Below are 24217 nucleotides of genomic sequence, written 5' to 3'. Positions count from 1 at the left end.
CTTATTGCAAAGGCCTTTGAGTCTGACTAAGCATCATATGGAATTTGTATGAAATATCTCCTGGGGCCCTTACTTCCAGCAGAAAGCAGTACTTAGGTTATCCATTAGACCAGGCACTCAGTGGTTAGCAAACTCACCTTTAAATATCCCATGACTGAATTACAGTTCAGTCCTCCTTGTGTGAGTTGCCATGAGTAGATTCTTCTTGAAAAGTTTCCATGATAAACACTCCTGAGCTGTCAGAAGCTCACTTCCCATGGCTCTGCTTCTGCTGTTTGAAAAGCTACCAAACCTTTGCCCTTCAAATGAGCCGACCAGTTCTGAATACCACTAACTTTGCAGACTAATGATTAGTAGATTGAAGGTAGCACGTATATCCCTGCAGAAGTGGACTTAATAAACTGATAAAATAATCCAGCAAGTTGTCGTAGGCCAACACTGAAAGGGACGTGGGGGTCTTGGTCGACAGCGAGTTGAACATGAGTCAACAGTGTGCCCACGCTGCCAGAAGGCCAACCGTATCCTGGGGTGCATCAAGCACAGCATTGCTAGCCGGTCTAGGGAAGTGATTGTCCCACTCTACACCACGCTGGTGCAGCCTCACCTCGAGTACTGTGTGCAGTTTTGGGCACCACAGTACAAGAAGGACATAAAACTATTGGAGAGCGTCCAAAGGAGGGCAGCAAAGATGGTGAAGGGTCTAGAGGGGAAGACACATGAGGAGAAGCTGAAGTCCCTTGGTTTGTTCAGCCTAGAGAAGGGGAGACCTCATCACGGCCTACAGCTTCCTCACGAGGGGGAGCAAAGGGGCAGGCACTGATCTCCTCCCTCTGGTGACCAGTGATAGAACCTGAGGGAATGGAATGAAGCTGCGACGGGGGAGGTTTAGGTTGGACATTAGGAAAAGGTTCTTCACTGAGAGGGTGGTCAGGCACTGGAACAGGCTCCCTAGGGAAGTGGTCACAGCACCGAGCTTGACTGAGTTCAAGAAGCATCGGGACAACGCTCTCAGTCATATGCTTTGATTCGGCTGGTCCTGTGTGGAGCCAGGAGTTGGACTCAGTGATCCTTATGGGTCCCTTCCAACTCAGGATATTCTATGCTTCTATGATTCTAACGCTGAAATGGCAGCTTTCTGAAGCAACAAAGTTGGTATGAAAAAGGGGCCCCTTCATTTGATACCAACTTTGTTGCTTCATGAAGCTTTACTAAACAGCCATTTGATGATGCTTGTTAAATTAACAGTAACTTTGCTATACCTGCATCGCTGTCTCTGAGGGGCCAGCGGCTGCTGGTGTCTAAGCTGTTCCTGAGCTGATGCAGAAGTTCCCCTGATTTTGTTTCTCCCACATCTGTTGCAAAGCAGTATAAAGGCGGCGACCTTCCCTGTTGGAACAGCGGCCACCTGGGCCATGCTGGCTGCAAGGAGCTGCTGAATGCACGCATAAGAGATGTTTTTGTAGTTTACCTGCCATGTGAATGGGGAGCACTCCCTCCCTGGTGCTATAGCTCTTACGTGACCACCGAGGGCTCGTTATCAGAGCTCACTCCCCAATTCTCCTGCAGCTTGCCTTTAAAGGAGGAAGATCCCAGGTTAGTTCAGTTTGGGCACACTGGCAGGGATGGGCCTGGGAGCTGAGCAAAGACCAGGAAGTCCACTTGAAATTTGAAATCTGTTCAGCCTCAGAGGTGTCGGTAACTTCTTGCAGGCTGTGAAAACGACACACAAGTGTGTCTGCACAAGCGGACAGTGGAACACATGAAGACTAAACATGGATTTCCATGACTCCGCCTGTATTATCCAGTTTGATACTGTATTACATAAGTTGATTTTATTCCAGGATTATGTAAATGCACTTTGGTTTTGTCTTTTCTAATGTTACAAGATTCCCTCTAGCTACTTAAAATTCTAAGCTGCGTTTACTAAAGGCAACATTCTCTAAGGGACTATTTTGACTGTCTTGGTTATTTAACATGTTTTTTTGCTCCCGGGAACTTACAATTAGTGTTCAAATGTAAAACCAAACTTAAAGTTCCAGGAGCAAATACAGTTCTTGTGTTCTCTTTGCTATAGCCTGCCTCTCTGAACTCTGCCAGCTCCAGTGTTTGCATGCTGAGGAGCAGAAGCAATCTCCTTCAATAATAAGCAAACGAGGAAGAAATAATCAATTGTGTGCTAATTACATGGCTTAGGTCTGGTTCAGAAGATTGTTTTTGTTAATTCTGCAGTTGTGGTTATGTGTTTGTTCTGACTTGAGCAAGTCTGATGAGCCTTATATCAGAGTACACTTTCCTACCACTTTAACACCAAACCACCCTTTTCTTTCTTCACAGGTATGATGAGGTCCTCTATAGATCTTCTCAGGATCTGCAACCCAAGCACATTGTCAGCTACCTCCTCACACTCAGGTAAGGTGATTGCTGATACTGGCGTCCATCTCCGGTAAGGACAGGTCTTCCTGAGCTGGCTCAGCAGCCCTCCTATCTGCACTGCTTTGAAGAGTAAAAATAGTGGGAAGATGTAAATTCGTGGGATGGTTTATCTGGAGCAGGAAAGGTATAAAGTAGGATAGCAAATAATAATATAATAAATAGCAGAGATCAAGGTTGGAACCAGGAACAAAGGAGCCCAGTGCCTCCTCAGAAACTAATTGCTTTCAAGAAAAAAGAATAATTTGGCTGTAATCCAGTGTCTGAACTCAGACTCATGCTGGACTAATTGTATCTTAAAGAGCAGACTTGAGCTAATAATGTGCTCTGAAGTGTCAAAATTTCAGCTAGGCGATTTTGTCCAAACACCTTTTAACACCTAGGCTGAGATCAGTGGTTGAGGTGGACAAAGCACATGATTACTGTAAGCCACACACTGCATATGAAACTTCCATAGGGAGGGTCCCCTTAGGGACCTGTCTGACTTAACTGGACAGTGAAACACTGGAGTAGACTTGCTGGAGGAAGCTGTAGAGCCTGTGTATGGGAAAGGCTTGAACAAGTTAAGGAAATGGTATAAGGACTTGTGCACCTTGGGAATGACAGTGCAGGCTCTCAAGGATCTTTCCAGACCAGTTGTGGGGGGTTTTTGTGGGGGGAGTGGAGAGTGTTTTGGGGTTTTTGGTTTTTTTACAGGCATTAAGTTGTTGATGGCATGCCCTGACAACATGCAGGCTACAGAAAACCATGCCCTCCCTCAGCCCAGTGAAAGAGGCTGTTGGAAATGTTTCTGGCATGCTGCAGTTGTGGCCCTTCCAGTTCTGCTGCTTTGTGTAGCCCACAGCACTGCTTTTGTCAAGAGACTTGCTTGTTCTCACCATTCTCACCGTGTTTTCCATTTCAGCCATCTTGCAGCCGTGGCACACAAAACTCTTCCTGTGAAAGGCAGCACCCCTGACCTAGCCCAGGTATGGCACAGCATTGTTACATTGCTGGAGTCCGTGTGGGGCTTCCCAGAGGAATGATGCGTTAGGGCTTTGCCAACCCAGCCCTGTAACCACGTGGGTGAATATGTACCTGCGGGCTCACGAGCCGAGGGGCAGGCTGTCCTGTGGGCAGCACCGCTGTGGGAGGGCAGGGGCTGCTCTTTACGGCTGTGCCTTCGGAAAGGGCTGCTCCACAGGGACAACTGCTCCAAACCAAATCAAACCCCTGTCCTTCTCATCATCTTTCCTTCTGAACTCTTTAAACGTTTGAGCATTGAAGTTGCTGGTTAATTTTTGATGGTTTCCTTTAGTGGTTATGTGGGAAGACAGAGAATTAGGAGATAACTGAATCTCTCTCCTCCCTCTTGCCACCTACATATTCCAAGTTGTCTATACTGCCTTTCTAGCTAAAGCACTGAGGCTGGCAACTGTTAATATGCAGTTCCAAATAGATGCAAATTATTTTTACTGATCTCCCAGGCAATATTTGACCCCTTAACTGCTCAGTAAATGATGCACTAATTATACTGCTTTTTTTTTGTCCTCTTTTTACCATTTCAAAAGCAGTTATCTATCTGATTTTTGGTAGGAAATCACATTTAAGTGTTGAGCTGTGTTGTGGGGGAAAAAAATTCAGTGGAACTGATGGAGCTGCACACTGTAGTTGTTGAGCTTAGATGCTATAGGTACGCCTGCCTTTGAAGATGGTTCCATGCATTCTTAGGAAGAACAACAAAGTCCAATCTACAATGAAAATTTCAGTTCCTTATCCTATAAAAAGAAAAATTCTAAATATCTTGCACTGTGATAGCTTTCAGGAACTAATTTTTTTTGGACTAAAGTTGCTAGAGCCCTTCCCAAACAGCCAGCTGTGTAACAGCAAAGACATTGACAAGGAAGAATGAAAATTTCAAAGCAGCCCATAGTTGCTTGACAGTCTCTAAACCAGGCACAGTGAGGGGAGGAATTCCAACAGTATCCTCAGGCTCTAACAGCCTGCGGTACAAGAAAGATTTTCAGTTTTTAGTCGTTGCGAGCTCTTTTACAGGCAGCTCCTCTGGTACTAGACTGGGCTGGACACCCCTTTCCAGCTTCCCTTCCTTGACAAAAGTGTCCCTCTGTTGACACTGCAATGAGCTATCAACAGCTGGTGTGAATTCTGCCAGCATTGGTGTGTTACTCAGATTATGCGTGTGTCTGAATCCCAGTGCACTGCATGGGGACAGAGGCTGCACACAGTGTTCTCTGTTCTGCTCCTAACTGCTGTCCCGAGAACTACACCCTATTCTGTAGCAATACCGTAAGCTGATGGCTGTTCTTGTTTTCCAGGCGAGGCTCTGTCTCTTTCAAGCTGCACGCTTGGTTCTAGCCAATGGAATGAAACTTCTTGGCATTACACCTGTAACTCAAATGTAATGAGGCTGTATGCAATGTAAAGTCACATCTCTTAGTAAAAGGATTTTTTTCAAGAGAATATAAATACTGTCCTGTATGTCATTACTAACAGAGTCTGGAAACTCGCTGTCTTTTCCAGGAGGTTTGTATGCTCCATTGTACCGACAGCAGAAGAGCATGCACAACACAGCCCTTTGGGGCAGGCCAAGGTTCACAGTCGCTTTCTCCCAGGCACGTGGTAGGAATAGCACACTTAAGACACTAGTCTACCTGCTATTTCCCATAAAAGAGAACTGCTTTGTATTTACCTTTGTAAATATAACATCCTTTTGGTAGAGAAAGTGGTATTAACTGTGCCACACCCTAAGCAAAATTCTCCCTTTCCTGGTTACCATTGCGTACTTGGGCCTGATGGTACAACAGCTATAGGCGCTTTGTATACTGTAACAGAGTTAGACTATGGCAGAGAATTCTTCCCTCTGTGTTGTACCATGCTGCCCCCTCAGTAACAGTAGCCAAGACCAACTGTCAGCTGTCACATCCTGTTCCTCACCCATTCTTCCGTCAGGCTGATGTGATGACTGGAGAAGAGGGGTTGCTGCCCAGCTGGTGGAACAGGAACACAGTCAGACGTGGCAGGTGGCTGCTTGGCACTCCTGAGCAGGTAGTAGTGCAGGTGGCTGCTGCAGCCACTGAAATGCCTGACAGTATCCACTACCACTAAAGCCTTGACTCGCCAGAGCAGCACAATGCTGCCACGCTGTTTAAATGCACAGAACAAATGGCCAAAGGCAGAGTGCAGCATCCTCTCCCACTGGAACAGAATTCAAGTGTGTTTGTTACTGCTGTGATTAACATGGCCCACTTCCAAGAAAGACACAGCTGGTTAACTCATGTCTGAAGGAATCTAACCAGGACATAAACTTGGTCACATTTTTGACCACTTTGAAAGTAAATGAGTTGCCCAAAGCACCACAGTCAGTTTTCCCTCAATGCGGAGTTGCAGTTTCTGGAAGGGTTAAACTGAGTGAGGCCTAAGAAAATGAGGGAGGAGGTTGCAATTATACAGTTGGCACTCAAATTAAATCAAAGCCTAACACGCATTACAGGAACTCTTTTCAAGCATCACTCTTTGTGCACAAAAAGTTTTAGAGATAAAACGTACAGATAAAAATCTAGTCTGACACTTTGAGTTGACTCATTCATACTTAAGCGAGAGATATGAGAAAACATATGAACCTTCCCCCGTACAACTGGGGTTTAACAAAACACAGAGAAGAGAACAGAAGATCCCTCTACCAGCTACAGCAGGTATAAAAAAAAACATTTGAAAAGTGAAAGAAAATCAGCTTAAGAGAAACACCAGTCTTTTGTTCTGACTTTAAAGAGCAAGTGCTGCTTCTAATCACTTCTAGATAAGTGATGCTTGAAGCTTGGTGACTCCTGGTCAGGACACATGAGACTTGATTGCAGGGAGGGAAAAAAATTCTATTAATTCATCATAAAAACACTGGAGAAGTACTCTGCTCATCTCACATGTATCACCTAGAACAGAGCCTTTTCCTGTCATTAATCAAACTGCAATTGCTAAGTAATTTAAGAGAAAATGCTGGCAGCAATTGCTCTTTTTAATACATTTTTATGAAGCTTTTGAGCATTTCTGCCCTCAAAGGGCAAGACAGTTTATCAAACACACAAAGAACCAATTCCCCTCCATTATATACATTATATACAATTGAGTGTTCAGTTCCTTCATTCTGCTTTCCTTGTAAATGGGACTCTTCATTGTGCGATGTGAATGAAGAATACCTTCAATAAAATACCCGTCCAGCTCCTCGGCCGTAACATAGCCTCAGCGTCAGCCACTGGAAACATCACATGTAAACCAGAACTAACTTCTTTTTTAGTCTATCCCACTTAAACCATTTCATGACTAGCTTAAGGCTAATTTTAAAAAAATGCAGGTTTTTTTTTTTTAAAAAAAGTCTGGTTTTCCTCTTGTCTGTCTGTCCATTTCTGTGGACAACATCACACAGTAGCAAGTCTCTCTTTTGAGCTCTTGGTGTCCAATGGCTGGATTTTTGTGGTGTCTTGTCGAGGTAATCCATAGAGGTAAATAGAAATACACACCAGGACGGCACCCAGGGAGAAGGTAACAGCTGAAAGGAGACAACAATAGTTTCTTTAAACACCTCTGTGTACGAAGAAACCTTCAGAAGACTAAGTTATGATGATAACTGAATTATGGTATTAAAGTTACTCAAAACTAAACAGGACAACAAGCTGTTAATAATTCACAGAATCTCAACTTATCCTCTGTCACTGAGGACTCCTGAGTGTTTACAGTCCCCACACCATTTCAATTAGTCTTGTATCAGCAAGAATGCGGCGATGGTCAGAAAAGCAAGCATGAGACACCTCCTGTAGTTACAGATGCCATCTGACAGACTTACTGCACAATAAACTTAACAATAAAGACACAGTGGATGGGATAAAGTGGCCTGTGATAACACACTTTGTTACCCTTTCCACTTCTAGACAGGGTTAAGAAACTATATTAATGAGGTTTTCACAGAAAGACCACCAGTCCAGGCTTGGTTTGTGTTAAGCATCAAGAAAATGTTCTGCCCAAGTGAGTTTTTAAACTAGTTCTGTTTCTCATCACTTGCTGTAAGGTGCTCTTTTTCAGCCAAACACTGACGATTTTCTCTTGATGCAAACTTCCCTTAAGTTTCATCTCACTGATGCCACATCAGAAAGCTACTTTTTCCACCATCACCCCATACCATCTTTGGATTACAGCAGGAAAGTAAAAAATACCCAAAACTAAACAGTGAAGGACTGAGCAGGAGCTACTGGGTACAGTATCAGACGCAGAATTGATCAAAGAGAAAATCCTTTGCAGTTGCAAAGCAATCTGCTGTTTCCTCTCAAAAATACTCATTGCATCAGTCACAACGCAGCTGCTGTTCGACTCACTCTCACATGCTGCTGGCCACAAGCAAAGGGGGAAGGTAAAAGGTAACACAGTAGCGAGTGTTACTTAACAGGGATGTGGCAAAACCCTTGCAGAAAGAACCGAGGAATTGATTTGGCACTGGCTGTACTAAAACCAACAAGAAATGATAACTTATCAAACAGCAGTCTCAGGTAAACAGCTATATCACACACTAAATTGCATCAGAAAGCAATTCATTAATAAAGCTGTACAAACTTGTAAGCTGTTTAAATCAAAAAGAACCTTTACGTTTGAGGTTGTAGGATGCCTCTGAAAGAAGACATGGTGAAAGCCTGTGAGGATCGTCAGGCACCTTATGTAACACAGCACCAAAGGAGTCCTGGAGTTAAAACCAGCAAAATTCAGAGGTGCAAACATATGACCTGCCTACAGCCTGCTAGCCGGGGAGGAAATGTCTGTACGGTCACATCAAATGGCAAAAAAGCACTTACTTATCTGGAGGCCAAAGAGGATGACTGATGCCACAGTAGAAAGAAGAATGGCTGCTGCCGCAGAAAAGCCTTTCATAATGTTATCTGTGTACTTAACAACAACCGAAGTGTAGAGGCCACCTACACTGGCGAGAACTGGAAAGCAGATAACATGTTTCTGTTAGTAAAGGTGCAATAGGTTACTCTTGAAATGATGTATTTAACTCCACTGGTGCACTCCTTGTCTAATTGATGATGTAATGCAACAGTCAGCAAAATGGGCTATCTTCACAGCATCTAGTAGATCAGATACAACTCATTTACTCAGTCATTTAGACTGCTGTTTCAGCACGATTTTAAATTGAACAAGCAAATAATTTCCAAGATAACAATACTTTAAAAAAACCCAAAACTCAAAACACACTAAAGAATCATGGGTCAGCCTGAATTTGTAGCTTCGTGCAATCAGTTATATCATAGCTAAAAAAAGCAAAACAATGTAACAAGACCCGAAAACCACGAGATACTTACAGATGACAAACCAGACGTAGTACGTATAGCCATAGAAAAACCCTTTCTCAAGAACTAGGGCTCCATCTGACATGTACACACCAAATAAAGTCACCACAATCCCGGATAAGTACATCTGAATATTCCTCACCCACAAGGAGGTATCTGAACTCTTTAAGACCTTCTCAAAATAAACCCCTAAAAACAAAAAAGAATAAAAAAAGGTTTCAGTGAGATGAAGTGTCATTCTTAATGATCCATGGTTCAGTCTTTTAAAGCCAGACAAGACTACTGGAATCATCTTTTCCTACAGGCTGTTAAATTTCACAGAAGTTCCCAATGCAGAAGGCCCAAAAACACATCCCGCTGACATGTGTCCTCCCAGACAGGATCATTTTGATGAGTACATAACATCAAAAATAGATTCTATTTCTCTTTACAGTTGTTTTAACAATGAACCTCATCGACAACTGAAACTACTCCTCATTTGTGTTTGATTTGCCAGGCTTCTGTCCAGCAGTTTCTTCTGTACAATTCTACACCACAAAAAAAGCATTTCACCTTGGCACCTGGTGTTTTATCCCCAGGACAGTATTTATGTATTTTAGTGCGATGTAGAATTTTTTTTTCCCCTCCATTGGGATACTTAACAGTATAAAAATTAAAAACGGGTGGGACTGTATTACCTCAGTGCTGAGACTGAAAATTCCTCGGAAGCCTTGTGCTTGCAGAGTACTTGGCAGAGTGGTGACTCTGAAACCACAGCTTCAGGGGATTACATTGGTTTTGATTTGCTCTTGACTTCTCCTAATTGAACCTACAGATTGGTTTTGAGGAAATGGAATTCATCTTAATCTAAAGCTCTTGTTCACAGTGCCACACTGATGAGCGTTACTTTTATGCTCTGCATTACTGAAATTCCCCAAATACTTTTTCATTATTCTCCTTGGGAGGTGTACACCAGATTAAAAGGCCGACATTTGACAAGGCCATCGCTAGCTGCCCTTTTAGCCATTGCTCCCATACCAGGACTCTGCTAATCTTTGGAATTTCCTCTGCATTTCAAAACATAGACAACAGTTTGCAAGACTCAGCTGTTCTCAGGCACTGCTATGACTTTCTGGTGTGAGTCCTACTGACTAAATGCTTTATTGCTGATTAACGTCACCCAAGATCTTTCATACATTGTGAGAAAAAGTATATGGAACTGACAAAGATGGCACAGAGAAAAGACTTGTGGGTTAGAAGCCCTAGGCGCACACTCCTCCTCCTGAAATCACAGAGTTAGCTTCAAGGAAGGTCTTGCTACTCTTTTATTCATGAAAAATGCAATTTATAATTTAATACAGAATGTGGAATATGTATGGTAAATAAATTAGAGAACAGGTTTATATTTCAGGGGTTTAAATAATAATACCATGTTTCTTTGTTTGTTTTTATCTCATACGAATATGTATTTTAAAGCCTAAACAACAATATCAACAAAAAACTATTCTTGTTGATGACTGCAGTGCTTAAAAGAACCCACAATAATCGATCTTGAGTTTTCTGCCCATTGAGAAGACCCACAGAGCACAACCAGATGTAATGAATGTACCAGAAATCTGGCCTGAGCGTGAAGTGTACTTGCTAACTTTATAAACTATAACTTGTTATAAAACAAGTAAGCCAATGAAATTATGCTTTCAGATTCCCAAAAATGTATAAAATATATAAAAATCACTCCACTAGGCAGGATGAAGGAAAGAATGGGTGCTATTTAGGAGAAATTATTCTTCAGTACTGTTTCATGTACAAAGGATCTGCCATTATATATTTGTCCAATGCTTTTACAAGCATTGCTGGGCCCCTTGGTACTTGGAAATTACAAGATCAGCAGTTTGAAGAAAAAACTTTTTCCGACTCCAAGGGACAAAAACATGTAATTTTTTAGACTTTGCTGAAATAATATAAAACACTTATGGTCAGTCCAGAAACTGAAGGTTTAATGCCAAAATAACTTCCTTATGTGGGTAAGGGAAGGAAGAAGCGGAAAGGAGTTTGAATAGGACTTATGTTTTCAACACGTAAAGCCTCAAGGGCACAAGGAGATCCACAGATGAAATACTCTGTCCTCCCAGCTGCCTCAAAGCTACAGCTGTCAGTGAGGAAACACCCAAGCTGCAATCCTTTTGCTGGAGAAGCAAGCTGTATGTGTCTAAATCCTCTAGAGCTGCCTGCATCAGACCTTTCAATGGTCTGAATTTGCAGACCTTTAGAAGCACGACTATGTCCCCACATTATCAGAGAAAGCTAGAGAGCTTTAGGAGGCTCTGAAGTCTCATGGCTTGGGAATGTCTACTGAAATGAGTAAATTTATAACCTTCCAGGAAAAGTTGATTGAGCTCTACACAGTCTTATATAGTATTTTCTGGATAGATTGGAGAACTGGGCAATCACCAACCGCATGAGGTTTAAGAAGGGCAAGTGCCGGATTCTACACCTGGAAAGGGGCAACCATGGCTATACATACAGATTGAGTGATGAGACGCTGGAGACCAGCCATGCTGAAAGGGACGTGGGGGTCTTGGTCGACAGCAAGTTGAACATGAGTCAACAGTGTGCCCACGCTGCCAGAAGGCCAACCGTATCCTGGGGTGCATCAAGCACAGCATTGCTAGCTGGTCTAGGGAAGTGATTGTCCCACTGTACACCGCGCTGGTGCAGCCTCACCTCGAGTACTGTGTGCAGTTTTGGGCACCACAGTACAAGAAGGACATAAAACTATTGGAGAGCGTCCAAAGGAGGGCAGCAAAGATGGTGAAGGGTCTAGAGGGGAAGACACATGAGGAGAGGCTGAAGTCCCTTGGTTTGTTCAGCCTAGAGAAGAGGAGACTGAGGGGAGACCTCATCACGGCCTACAGCTTCCTCACGAGGGGGAGCAAAGGGGCAGGCACTGATCTCCTCCCTCTGGTGACCAGTGATAGAACCCGAGGGAATGGAATGAAGCTGCGATGGGGGAGGTTTAGGTTGGAAAAACTACTCTGGGGGAAAATGCTGTTTGTAAAAAGAAACAAAACAAACCAACAACAATTAAACACATACACTCCCCAACCAAAAATTCTTCATGCCGTTTATCTAGGCTCCCTGCTACTCATCTTCCTCTCTGCTTTACTTAGGCTCCCTCTGCATCTCAGTTAGTTTTTTCACCTACAGGACTACGGCAATGTGTGTTTTGGGGCTGAGCTGGCACAAGAATTGAGCAAGGAGCTCGGTTCCCCGTATAAAAAATGCAAGTATTTCATGTGATCACCATAAGGGAGCCATTCACTGTAAAGCCAACTTTATAAAATTGATGTACATTAATTAATCATACTGAGTGAGTCATTATGGATGTTCCCCACAGTATTATTCTAAGCATTTGAAAGACGCTTCCACTTGCAAACTAGCCTTCTAAGTTGCATCACATAAAACCAATAGTATGTGCTCCTAGTGATTTGCTTGACAACTGGAGTAATTATGTCATGAATCTGTCATAATTACTGTAAGTAGAAGGTAATTACAGATAGAGGGGATAAAGTTCTTTTTTTATCTTATAATCAATGAAGACAGTTAACTAACGTAGGATGTTCTGTTTTAAACACCATGAGTTCTCCAGTCCTTTTGATGTGACCTGCATATGGAAATAATACTATACCTGCAAATCCTGAACATAATACAGCAACAGCAATCGCTCCAAACCCTAGCCATGGATTCTGCTCCACCTGCAACATCAACCGTTGTTTTAAAAAAGATGCAACACTTCAGTAATTTACAATAACATAGTAGCTCTGGAATTAAGTACAGCAAAATTATTAGCATTTCATTACAGTATAACAGGTACTTGCTTAGCTAGAGCTGCCCTTCCGATTAGCTTGGTGTAGCTGTGTGGCGTTTCACTTCCCATGTGTGCCCTTACCAATCCGTGCAGTGCTCGGAGGCACCGTCTATTTGGCTGTGGCCAGTCTTCCCCGCTGCGTGACCTGCCTTTCCCACTAACGCCTCTGACCAGCAACTAAGACCTAAGAAACAGAAGACACTTGTTTCCTCCTAGAATGTGATTAGGTCAGTGCCTCCAAAGGGTGTGTTTAAATGACATACCCACACCCACAAGGCATTGGAGTTTTTACTCCTAATTCTGCCAAGTGCTTCGATTCCAAGTTCTCTGCTCCAACAATTACAACGATACCAGGGCCAAATCTGGAAACACTGTATTACTCAGATACTTCTATGATGGTGCACTAGACTGATTATGATGATTGTGGTAATTTATACTAATTGTAGCAATCGGGTGCCTTTCCAACAAGTGAGACTGGAGCAATACCGCAAGCCTGCCTGAACTGGTATACAATAAATGTGGAAGTGAATGATCAAACTAGTGGTTATGTTGTAGATGAAGCGGCTGGAAATAGGAAACGGATACTGCTGTGTGGAATGTGAGACCTTACCTTAATCCCAGCTGCTGTGAAGTGAAACACAAAATATAAAGCAGCTTATTCCTCATCATGAGGTGGCAAAATGTGAACTCTTACCTGTACTTTCGTAGCCTGAGCAGGCTTCCACTGAACAAGGGTAACACCACCGCACAGCATGAAAACAGAGAACCACTGCAACTTACTAAGGGTGCGGTTTAGCATTAGGACTGTACATAAAGCTGTACAAGGGATCTTCAGCTGGTATGTCACCTAAAGAAGATGGGAATGTAGCACAGAGGATGTGGTTTTAGAAACTCCAGAACAAGAAAATAAAATAGAAAATGCAACTACAGAGTGACAAATAAAATTTTATATTCACTGATTTCCTACAGATCCTTGGGCACCATTGCCAATTACAACAATGTGAATTTGAAGTGACTCTAACAGCGAGTGGGCTAGCTCAGAAAACCAGAGGACTACAACAGAGTGTACACTCTGAATAAAAGCCAAGTGGTGCTCTGTTATAACACTAAGGCTGAAAAGAGTACCATGTGCTAGGCAGACAGATACCTAGCACGCATACCTCATGAAACAGTAAAGAGAAACGTATTTAGAGATCAATTACCAACCAAAATACGTATTACCTGGTAGACTGCCGCATCCAAGTTGCTAAGAGCCACAAATGCCATATTGTTTTGGAGAGCATACACTAAAGATGGAACACTTAATTTCAGCAATTCTGTAGGACTTCCGAATACATTTTCTTTTAAAGATGCTATTAACCTTGCTAGACTTCCAGTTTCTCTGCAAAATAAAATATTAATATAACCGAGGGCTCTCTTAAACTGGTATTTGAAAACAGAAATCAAATCAATGAATCCTTTCGGAAGGCTGAAAATTTATTCTCAACAATCAGTTGTACCTTCTGCTCATTGACGAAAAAGTTAACCAGGAAAAAACAGTGAGGTTATCAACAAGTTGAAACCCCAGAAGGTGAAGTGGACATTCTGGAATCAGGAGGTTAGATGCATTAATGTGTAATAAATTAAACAACAACCACAAACACTGTAAACAGTGCAATAAGTTGCTAAGTATACAGGCAGTGGGACAGAAGGCTGTTGTCCTTATCCGCCACCCACCCCTTTTTTTTATTTTGCTATTAATATATGTATGTGATGTCAAATGCCCGTGATTTTCCAGATCCCCTTTAAACTGGGCCTCACAGTACATCCAAAAAAGATTGTATCCTTGCACACTACTGAGCTGGAAACACCTCTCATTCCTCAGCCAGCCCCGAGCTCCTCTTCTTGCTTGTGCTGTGGAAGTTGCTGGACCAGCACCACCACATGTGATGAGGTCTGGCAGGGTGTGTGGTGGCTCCCTATTGCCTTGCATCTTCACATCTCCTTTATGTAATTACAGCATGTGCAAGAGCAGGCAATGGGGAAGAACATGTTGCTTCTTGTTGCTGTCCCCTTTTGCGGCTTGCTCCTCAGCTTATTAAAGCTGACCTCTGCATTGCTAGTTTTCCCATATCATTTGTACATCAATCTGACATTTCTTGCTTACTTGTCGCTGCTACTCAAGTCTTCCAGTTCCCTTCCCAGCTCTCCCCAAGTCCCACGTTCCCTCTTTCCATTCTTCTCTCGCTTGGCCAGTGACAAATACCAACATCCAAAATTGCTCGTGTCCCCTCCCACAGGCCTGGCAACTTGCATTCTGCATTGCTCCTAAATTTAACACTCCTTTTGCTTCCTTTATGCATACAAACAAATGGCTCACATCCTCCTCAGTGCCTCAGGAGCCCAATTCCCCACATTTCACCTAGGTACCAATTTCTTTCTTTTTACAAATGTACGACATATACCCACCCCTAACTCTTATTATGCAAAATTAGCAATCTCTTCATACCCCAGAGTCCTTGATTAACTACCTTGTTCCTGAATATTCTCCATTCCTGATCAAGCCCTGACTCTGTACTCCAGGTTCTTACACTTTTCCTCTCCAAAGATTAATGAACTTTACCATCTCATGATCCTTCTATCCAAGTTTCTCTCCTCCCTTGTACTCCTCCCTGCTTGGTACCAAGATATACCTCTCTTTCTTTCTTTCTTTCATTTTTTGTAGTGAGAACAGTCTTTATACCAGCAGCTGGAAGGGATTCTTTTTGTCATTTTCCTGTAACAGAGAGCACCCACAAAACCCCAGTCAGGGCAGTACAGTGATCAAACAGAGGTGAGTATGGTTTCCCATACTCTTGTTGTACAAGTGAGGTCACATGCGAAGCTCTTTCCTGACTTAAGTGAAAACTTTGCTTGGGACAGACTTGCTGACACCAAGCATGTCACGTAGGTGCTTTTGCCAGACATGCCCGGCCACAGGGAACAACCATTGACATGAAAATCTAGAGACAAGTAGCACTTAAAGCGAAGTTTGCAATACAAGGAAGGGGAAGAGTTCATGCTACAGCTCACCATGGTTAACTGCACTAGATACAGAACGGCGTAAATTTTATGAGTCATTGACATTATAGGCAAAATTGTCAGTTTAATTATTCCTCAATGTATTTGTTATATTGCCTGGCATTGGGAGATAAGACGTACAAGAAAACCTAGAGTTCCTGGTAATACTGAAGTACAGCTGGACCAAAGTGCTTCTACCTCAAATGCCTAACTGCAAATAAAATATAATTAGCACAGATATAGTTCACTTTGTGAGAACAAGAAGTCTGAAAATACCACAGAGTAATTAATGGCTTCTTCTACTTGTTGATAATAAAGTGGGCTGTCGAATGAGCAAATAATATTTAAACGCCACCTGCTTCTGTTCCAGACCACACTTGAGCTGATTACATGTTTAAAGTCAAATCACAACAGTAATAGTAGTTTCTGTCTACTTTGACTTCTAGCATGGAGTTTCAGCAATGAAGAATAGCAGATGTCCAGTAACCACCATTTTCAATTTAGTTTTTGAGAACAAGAAGATGAACTATCTAATAGTTCATCTTTGCAGTGGGTGTGCTTTCTGAAGCACACACTTATCAAGAATCTCTAACTGTAAGTTAAATTCAGTACAAAGATCGTGTAGAGACAGATTTAAATCTACACAAAAAAATAATTTAAAACAAGCATCTGTGTACAGCTGATGATGCAAAATAAGTTGCCCAAAGATGTACACCACAAAAATCATCTAGCTTGAATTCAGCATTCTTGATGTTGTTCTAGATTCAACTTAAAAAAACATATTCTGTTTTCTTCATAGGTCTGAATAGGTGAGAGACACTAATAATCAGTTCTGCAACAGAAACATGCATTTGTTCGAAAAGCTGAATTTGAAACTAGAATTTGCAAATCAGCTCTACTTTTCTTCATCAACTGGTAAGTAATTATGTACCATCTAAAAATGATGTAATTACCAGATGGTGAGCTGGACTATAAGTAAATATGAGAAGTTGAGAATACGGTTGAGTAAATAATTGACACAGCTTAAACTATCATAAACTTCTCTTTTGAAAGACAATCTTTTGGCATTCATCCATTCAATGTGCCTTCCTGGAGAAACCTTAAAAGTAAACACAGCGAAGGCATACTGTGAGAATGTGGAAGAAAACAAATTCTGCAGCCGGAACAATGCCAGAGTCATACTCCAGTATCCTGAATATTGCAGTAATCAATGCCGGCTGTTTCAAAAAGACAAAGGTACCCACCCAAATGTATCCTGCTGTACAGAAAAAACAGATTGTTTTGTATCCTCTAACTGGTTATTAAACTACAAAGGTCCCTTGGGTGAGATAAATTCCAGCATAGTTTCCTTCAGTGTCTCCTTTACAGCTTCCTCCAGTTTTAAAGTCCTAACCAATTTATGCTGTTCAACATATTCACAAGTGATCTAAGATGGGAGATTACTAGGAAATGGGCAAATTTTGCTGATTATACTCAATTAGATGTGATATCCAAAAGGAAACTTTCAATAGTTGCCAAAGGGTCTCTCACTACACTGAGCAGAATTCACCAGATCTTTTGCCATCTGAGAAACAGCTCAGTTACCTGGAGAGCAAAGGAAGGCATCTGAACACACCAGCAAGTGAGACATCCTACCAAGAAGAGGCAAGCACGGCCTGATAAATAGTGTCTGCTGGTGCTCATCTCTCTCAGCTACGGAGAAAAAAACCCTGCTAGCTGACCAGATCAGAATAGATATTATAACCTTCAAACAGCTCAGTGAATCAGATTCACTCCATGTTAGTTGGCAAATAAAGCTCAGTTGTCAATAAATGAGAAAGAATCATAGGAAATGACAACCCCAAAATACAGCAACCATCTCTAAACCAGCATTTGGGGAAAAGATGCGAGTCGCTCTCCGACAGTGCCAGCTCAAGGCTCAGCTGTGTTCAGAGAAACAAGCAGAATGTCACAAATCCTTAGAAAAGGAACCAAGACCAAGACAGAAAGGATCTTCACCCCTCTGCCTAATCCCATGGCACATTCACATCCTGAATGCTGCATGCAGCTCTGGATCCTGTTTCAAAAGGGATGCAACAATACTGGAAATGCTGTGGAGATGGGTACTAGGATGATCATGGAAAAATTCGACTAGGACTCCCAGCTTAGAAAATAAATGAGTGATGAAAACACAATACAGATCTGTAGGGATATGAAAATAAAAATGAAGGGGGGAAGATTATTCATGATGTTTGTCAACACAAGAAGACAGAATCCAGTGAAACTGGTAGATAAAATGTTTATTAAAAAGTACTTTTTCATATACCGTGTAATTATATTGCAGAAGTCATCTCACAGAGTAGGGACTAACATTTCAAAAACAACTGGCCAGTCTCACAGAGGACGGGGTTGTTAAGCACTACAGCCACAGTGTGCACACAGCATCCAGGCTGGGAAACCCATAAGCTTCTGCCACCAGCTAAGGAAAGTTCAGCCCATGCTCACCCCATTGCCTACACTTCTGTTCTAAGCAGCCTCTGCTGACTACTATCAAAGGGAGGACGATGGGCTACATGGATTTTTGGCTGTGCAGGACCGTTCTAAAAACATAATAGACTTCCGAGTTAAAAACAATTGCCTTATTAATTATTTCAAGCAAAAAGACCATTCGTACATTTAACGAACACATTATTACTGACCCTTATGAAAAGGCAGACTGCTTACCCTGCTGAACTAGGCCTCTCTGGTATACTATCAACAGCCTGGGTCCCAGGTGTGCAAGAACAGATTTGAGAAATTGCACACACAGGTGAGGCTACCAAATGCCACCCACAGGTCCCTCACTACTGAGAAACATGGGCTGCCGCAGTTTCCAGAAAACAGCCTGGATCAGGATCCACGCTGGCCACAACACTGCAAGAACCACAACGCAACTACTCATCGGCAGAGACGCTTCTGCCAACATTTTTTGCTGGCAGAGTGAAAAGCCCAGGGTGAACAAAAAGAAAAATAGAAATTTGCCACTGGTCACCTGGCCTTTTCTAACACAATATATTTAATGAAAGGTTAAACAAAAGGCAGTTGCCACAGCTGCCTTACCAAATTCAAATATTGCCTCATTTCTAAAGCATGTAAAATGCCATTTTGATGTTAAGTAGAAGAGATCTGATAAAAGTCTGAAGTACACTATGTGACTTCATGATCCTCTAGCACAAAACAGCCAGCATTCTGATGTACCAAAAGCCACAAAGAGATAGGCAGAGACCCTAAAAGAACAAATTCTACCACAACAGCAAGAAGCGGGCTTTGGAAAAGCCCAGAATATAAAGATTCTTCCAAGGAAAGATGTAGCACAGGGAAGCTGAGAGGAAAGACAGCAGTCTGATGGCCTCACTACTTCAGATGCTCACGTATGGACTAAAGTTCTAGTTCTTAGTGGCAGTCTGGGATTACAGAAACTCTAATATTTTCTGACCACAGTCTTCCAGCATTGATTCCCCAGGTTAATAGAGATAGCAAAATGTCTGTTTGTAATATTAGGAAATTGATGAATAGGAATGTTACAATTTTATATAACTCAGCAGACAATGGCTCACAGTCCAGCTTTCATCTACACCAATATTTTAAAGACCCAAAGTGTCGCAGACAATCCATGCTGACATTTTGAACCTATTCCAAAGCATACAAAAATAGAAAATATGCAGAAAGGACACACCTGAACATTGTGGTGTTTACAAAGCAGTTTCAGTTGAGAAGGACTCACAAGCTCTAACCCATTCTAAAATGACTCTTCCACAGCATGACTATCCAGCCATGTTCTCAAACGTATCTGTACTTTGGTATTTGAGAATCTGAGGTTGGAAGCTGGGATTTGTTTTCAAAATACTGATTAGCATTCCCATACTTACTTAGCCAAGATGCCCACACTCAAGAACAACTTGATAACTTCAGTGATGCACACAGCCGTCGTCGAAAAGTACAGTTCTGTCTCCACTGTCCTTGTGTACCGCAATGCAACTGTGTATGTTGCAGCAACCAGGGTCATCACTGTGAGGCAGTACAACTTGAACAGTAAGCTGACATTTTCTGAAAGAAAACCAAAGATGACGACTCAGCATACCCTTCACTTAAATTTAAGAACTGAAACTGGCTGTTCTCCAGCTGGAGAACTCTATCAAATACTACCGTGGCAGCATACAATAATTACAATGTCATGAAACACTTCCTTTAAAAAGTTTAAGTTAAATTTTAAAGCGTCTTCTCAAAAAAGCTGGCATAGGAACTCCAGGTGTTTAAAAATAAGATGTACTCTTGCCTTCTTAATCATCCTTCATTCTAGAAAAACTTATCATAGACTAATATTTATCTAATAGTAATCAAAAAGTCTTTCTGTGCTTTCCTGCTCTTTAGCTGATAGTAAGTGCTCGCTCTCAAACATCAGCTGATCCTCTCCACGTAGTATACTGAAGTCTGACAGAAAGAGCGTTAGCAGACTAGTAAAAGAAAGGAAAGTTCAGTATCAGCAAAGGAGGGAATCAATCTAGCAAATCTTAATAAATAAGGCAGCATTTCCTTCAGCCTTATTTTCCGCCTAAGTTAGTAAGAGAAGAGAGTTTTGCTCAGAACATTGATGAGACTTTACACAAAGGGCTTTCATGAAAAATTATTCACTGTGGCAAACACTAAGGTTATGGCTATTCAAGAAAATTAAACCATACAAGGATTATGTATCATCTGTGTTATCCCCTCTATCTTCCCCACTCCTATCCTCCTACAACAGCAGGAATTCTTGTAACAGTTTTGCCCTGGACCAACTACTTCACGGTGTTATTGGGAGTCAGCCTGTTCCAGATCTACTGGCAAAAGGCAGTTTTCCATACAGGCGCCCTCCTCTAAGGCCCGAGTTTCATCATGTGGATGTGGCCAGGCCGTGCCAGTTCATTCCTGCGTCAGAGAATGGCTAAGACTGCATCTGTACCAGTAAAGAGCACAGTGCAAGACCCCAAACAAGACTTCCCTGCATGAAGGCACGACCTACAACAAGGAGACATCAGCAAGTATGAGGTGTCCACAAAACCCTTTTTCAAACTGGTAAATTATTCTTTGCTATGTATGGCATCTGACGGGCAGATGTTGCTCACTCAGCAACATCTTTCGGGCCGTTATCTGTCATGTCCTGAATATGCCAAGGAAACATACTTTAATTGGTATAAGTTATGTTCCTCTACTGATTAGGGAATGAGCTAACAGATAAGCTCCAGGCAGATTTGTAATAACTTTGTTCATTTAATCTAGGAATGAATTGTTGAATCCAGTGCAACCAATGTTTTGGTTCATTTTTCTTTCAAGCCAGTGATGTCTTCTATTGCGTAACATTTCTGCAAGGTACAGTTAATACCTCCTGCTGCTGCAATCATTTAAATTAGCTACTTCCTTATAGATAAAAATCTTACCCACGTCAGTAACCACTTTTAAAAGGTAGAGCCAATTAGGTTTTGGTCTAACAATGCTTAAAAGAGACTAACAAGCTGTAAACCATTTTTAAATTAAGTTTGGATTGCAGGGAGGGCAGGCGGTGGAAATCCAAGGACATAACAAACAGGAAATAAAATTAACCGGGTCCAGTTTTACAAAAATGTATTTCCTAATACTGTTTCTGTCAGCACTAAAATATCATTAACAATGTGTTTTTACACATTAAGATTTTAAGTCTATGTGCTACCAAACTAAAACTAAATTGCCTATATTAACCACTCTTAAAAAATAAATAAATGCCCCAATTTGGCAACAGTTTGCAAACTTGGGTAAACCAAATGCAGCAGGACATGATAATGAATCTGGTAACTATACTAGATAGTCCTAGTGTTATGTTAAAAGCTATCTGTAGTTAGTTTTCAGCCTGGCTCACATGTCTGCATCAGTACCAGCACAGCACAGGGGGCAGAAGGAAAACATGGTTGGGGCGCACATCTCTTTTGCTGATAAGCCTGAACTTATACTAGCTTTAAAGAAAAAAAATGAGCTGAAAGAAGCTATTGTTTCTCTCCCAGAGTTTCTCTTGCTGGCTTCAGTAAATCCCACTGGAATGAAACTATTTCCAGCAAAAGGGACCAGACAGGCCAAAAGCCTCAGGACATAAATGCAGGCCTCCCACACAACTCCGCACCTCATCCAACCCTTCCACCAGGGCGCTTTTAATCAGCAGCCCAAGGCCAAGCCTGGCACGGGAAGCACAGCCGAGCAGCCTGCCAAAGGCAGCTGGGGCGGGGGGCGCCTCGGAGCCAGCCCTACACACCCGCGGGAAACCCTCCTGCGCCTGGCCCTTCTCCTCCTGGGGTTACCCCCCTTCTCGTCCCCACCAAGGCTGCCGCCAGGAACTGAGCAGCCCTGTGCAAGGCCCTCAATGGGGGAAGCTCGCAGAGGCACAGGCATCGCCTTCCTCGACGGTTTAAGCCCATTTGGCTTGCCCGGGGGCTCTGGCTTCGGGACCACCGGGGCTCTGGCATCGCTGCACACACTCCGCCAGAGCCCCAGGCTCCGGTGGTGATTTTAGGTGGGTGCTGAGGAGCAGGGGGGTGCCCGTGTGCACCGACGACCTGGGCCTCACGGCCTCGGGCTGAGCCCCGAAAGCGTTCTGCCACGTTCAGACGTTCCCACAGCGGGAACCGGCGACAGAGGCGCCACCGCTCCGGAGACGGCTGCGGCTGAGGGTGGTTCTAAAGGCGGAGGCGCTCACGGCGGCCCGAAGGCGCCCACCGCTCCGAGGGGCGGCAGCCCGCTGTCCCGCCGGACGGTGCCCCCCACACGCCGGAGCGGCGGCGGTCCCATCGCGCGGCCCCCGCAGCCGCCGCCGCCGGCGGCCCCGGCCGGTCACAGGCAGCGGGAGGAGAGCGGGAAGGCGAGGTGGGGGGAGAGCCCCTCCCCGGCGCGGCCCCGCGGCCCCTCACAGCCCCTTCCCCCCGCGCCCGCGGTGGTGGCGCCCGGCGCCGCAGCCCCCGGCGGGGAGGACAGTTCCACTCCCTCTGGGGCGGGGGAAACAGGGGGGGGGAGCGGCGGTGCGCCGGTCCCGCTTCATCTTGGCAGCGAGGGGGGGGTAGGGCAGGATCAGCCCCCTTCTCCGGCCGTACCTCGCTCCGAGAGCCACGGTGCCCCTCAAACTAACCCGCGCCGCCTCGCTCCGCGCCACGCCGCCGCGCTCACCTTTCGGAGGCGACATCGTGCCCGCAGAAGGCGCCAAGACCGCCGGGCCGGAGCCGTCCGCCGTGCCCCACCGCTCCTCCCATCACACCATAGAGAGCGGCGCGGCCGCCTAGAGCGCCCCGCCTCCCTCGTTTCACCATAGAGTCGGAGGTCCATCTCGCCTAGATATCCTTCCCTCCCCACCACGGGAAGCGGAGGGTCGCGGCCGGGCCCGGCGGTTGGGTGCCGCCTGGCGGGCGCGGGCGGTGCCTGTGTGTCCTGTCAGTCAGAGCTGGTTGCTCTCACCGTTTACTGATTTTAACCCGTAAATAAGAAAAAAAAAAAAAAGGGGGGGGGGGGGAGGCTGTTCAGAACGCTCGTCAGAAAGGTGCGCAGCGCCCGTGCGGGCACAGCCCGGAGGCAGCGTGGCCCCGCGGGTACCCTCGGAGCAGCTGGAGGCGGAGCGGGCGGGCGCGGTGCCTGTGCCTGTGCCTGTGCCTGGGCGGGCGCGGGCCAAGCCGTGCCCGGGAGCTCGGCGCTGTGCCTGTCGGAACGGGCCGCTCCTTCCCTCCGAGCTGGGGCTCAGCTCCCCGTGCGGAACGGCCGGCCCCGTGAGGGCCGTGTAAAATGCCGTGCTTCGGAGGGCGAGGAGACTTCGGGGATTTGAAAACGGAGCGGTACTTCAATCTGTGCAGCAACACAGACGGTCGTAAAGCCACCGGGTGGTTTTAATGACTGTATTGATGAATGCAAATTATTGAGTAAAGCTTAAGGAATTCAAGCGAAATATGCTGCATTCTGTGTATCTCCTGTGCGTATGTGTCTGTCGTGTGCTCCCCAACGGCAACACCTAAAAAGGAGAAAACCCCAAAAGCACAAAACCAGCTGTAAATGCAAAGGCTGCCAGTGGCTACGGCGAGCTGCCCTTTCCATAACCTGACAGCCTGACAGTCGCAGCGTTGCACTTGGGTACCAAACCCCTGGCTAGGAGGCTGCGTAGGGCATGGCAACGCCCACCATTGCGCCAGCAGAACGCAAGAACCAGATTCAAACACAAACAAACTCAAGTTCAAATGGGCATCCACTGGACGTTGTCTCCCCTTTCACATGAGTAAAGCCATTTTGAAAAGTAACCTCTCTTTTTTTTCTTTTTTCTTTTTTTTTTCTTTTTTTTTTTCTTTTTTCCTGAACTACTTTATTGGTAGTTAATGCTCAGGAATCTCACATGTGTATTTCTCATTGCCAGGAGTAAGCTCTTAGGTGCTGACATGTTTCTGCCGTGCCAAAACTGAGATGTAGGTTACAATTGTATTCCCCAGTATTTTACAATACCACAGTTCCTTCTCCAATGGAAAAGAACAGATTAAGTAGGATAAAAGGGCGTTTCACTCATCAGTTTTCTCTTAAATAAAGG

The 24217-nt window shown here is 44.1% G+C and overlaps 2 protein-coding genes across 5 annotated transcripts in view; one reads left to right on the top strand and one right to left on the bottom strand.

Moving 5' to 3' along the window:
• RARS2 (arginyl-tRNA synthetase 2, mitochondrial) overlaps positions 1 to 18634 on the top strand; it is a 51930-nt gene extending 33296 nt beyond the window's left edge. Inside the window, exons 18-21 of one of the 4 annotated variants that reach the window (XR_008576409.1) lie at positions 2335 to 2409; positions 3335 to 3398; positions 15311 to 15418; positions 16445 to 18634. Coding sequence is in view for 3 of the 4 variants with exons in the window: in XM_054820608.1 (XP_054676583.1) it covers positions 2335 to 2409; positions 3335 to 3398; positions 4746 to 4832 (226 nt within the window). In the remaining variant the exon portion in view is untranslated. Of the gene's footprint in view, positions 1 to 2334; positions 2410 to 3334; positions 3399 to 4745; positions 5375 to 15310; positions 15419 to 16444 lie in introns of those variants that run through there. The other 3 variants (XM_054820607.1, XM_054820608.1, XM_054820606.1) reach the window with 3 other exon arrangements.
• On the bottom strand, positions 5911 to 22958 carry SLC35A1 (solute carrier family 35 member A1). The gene is made up of 8 exons (XM_054820616.1): positions 22825 to 22958; positions 19533 to 19710; positions 13828 to 13987; positions 13301 to 13453; positions 12427 to 12493; positions 8772 to 8948; positions 8262 to 8396; positions 5911 to 6970 (listed from the first exon to the last, which is right to left on the bottom strand). The coding sequence occupies exons 1-8, from the start codon at positions 22838 to 22840 to the stop codon at positions 6840 to 6842; spliced, it is 1017 nt and encodes a 338-aa protein (XP_054676591.1). The 5' UTR covers positions 22841 to 22958; the 3' UTR covers positions 5911 to 6839.
• Positions 22959 to 24217: the final 1259 nt, after the last annotated feature.

The sequence above is a fragment of the Grus americana genome, chromosome 3 (genome assembly GCF_028858705.1).
Source record: "Grus americana isolate bGruAme1 chromosome 3, bGruAme1.mat, whole genome shotgun sequence".
In the NCBI taxonomy this organism is placed as follows: domain Eukaryota; kingdom Metazoa; phylum Chordata; class Aves; order Gruiformes; family Gruidae; genus Grus; species Grus americana.
This window is presented reverse-complemented; position numbering and strand designations above follow the sequence as displayed.

Excerpts from the sequence above, each read along its gene's own strand:
- SLC35A1 (XM_054820616.1), bottom strand. Across the intron at positions 13,988-19,532 it reads AGTGTGGGCATCTTGGCTAA|AGAAACTGGAAGTCTAGCAA; the intron begins GTAAGTATGGGA and ends TTTATTTTGCAG. Across the intron at positions 8,949-12,426 it reads ATTATGTTCAGGATTTGCAG|GGGTTTATTTTGAGAAGGTC; the intron begins GTATAGTATTAT and ends TTTTGTTTTTAG.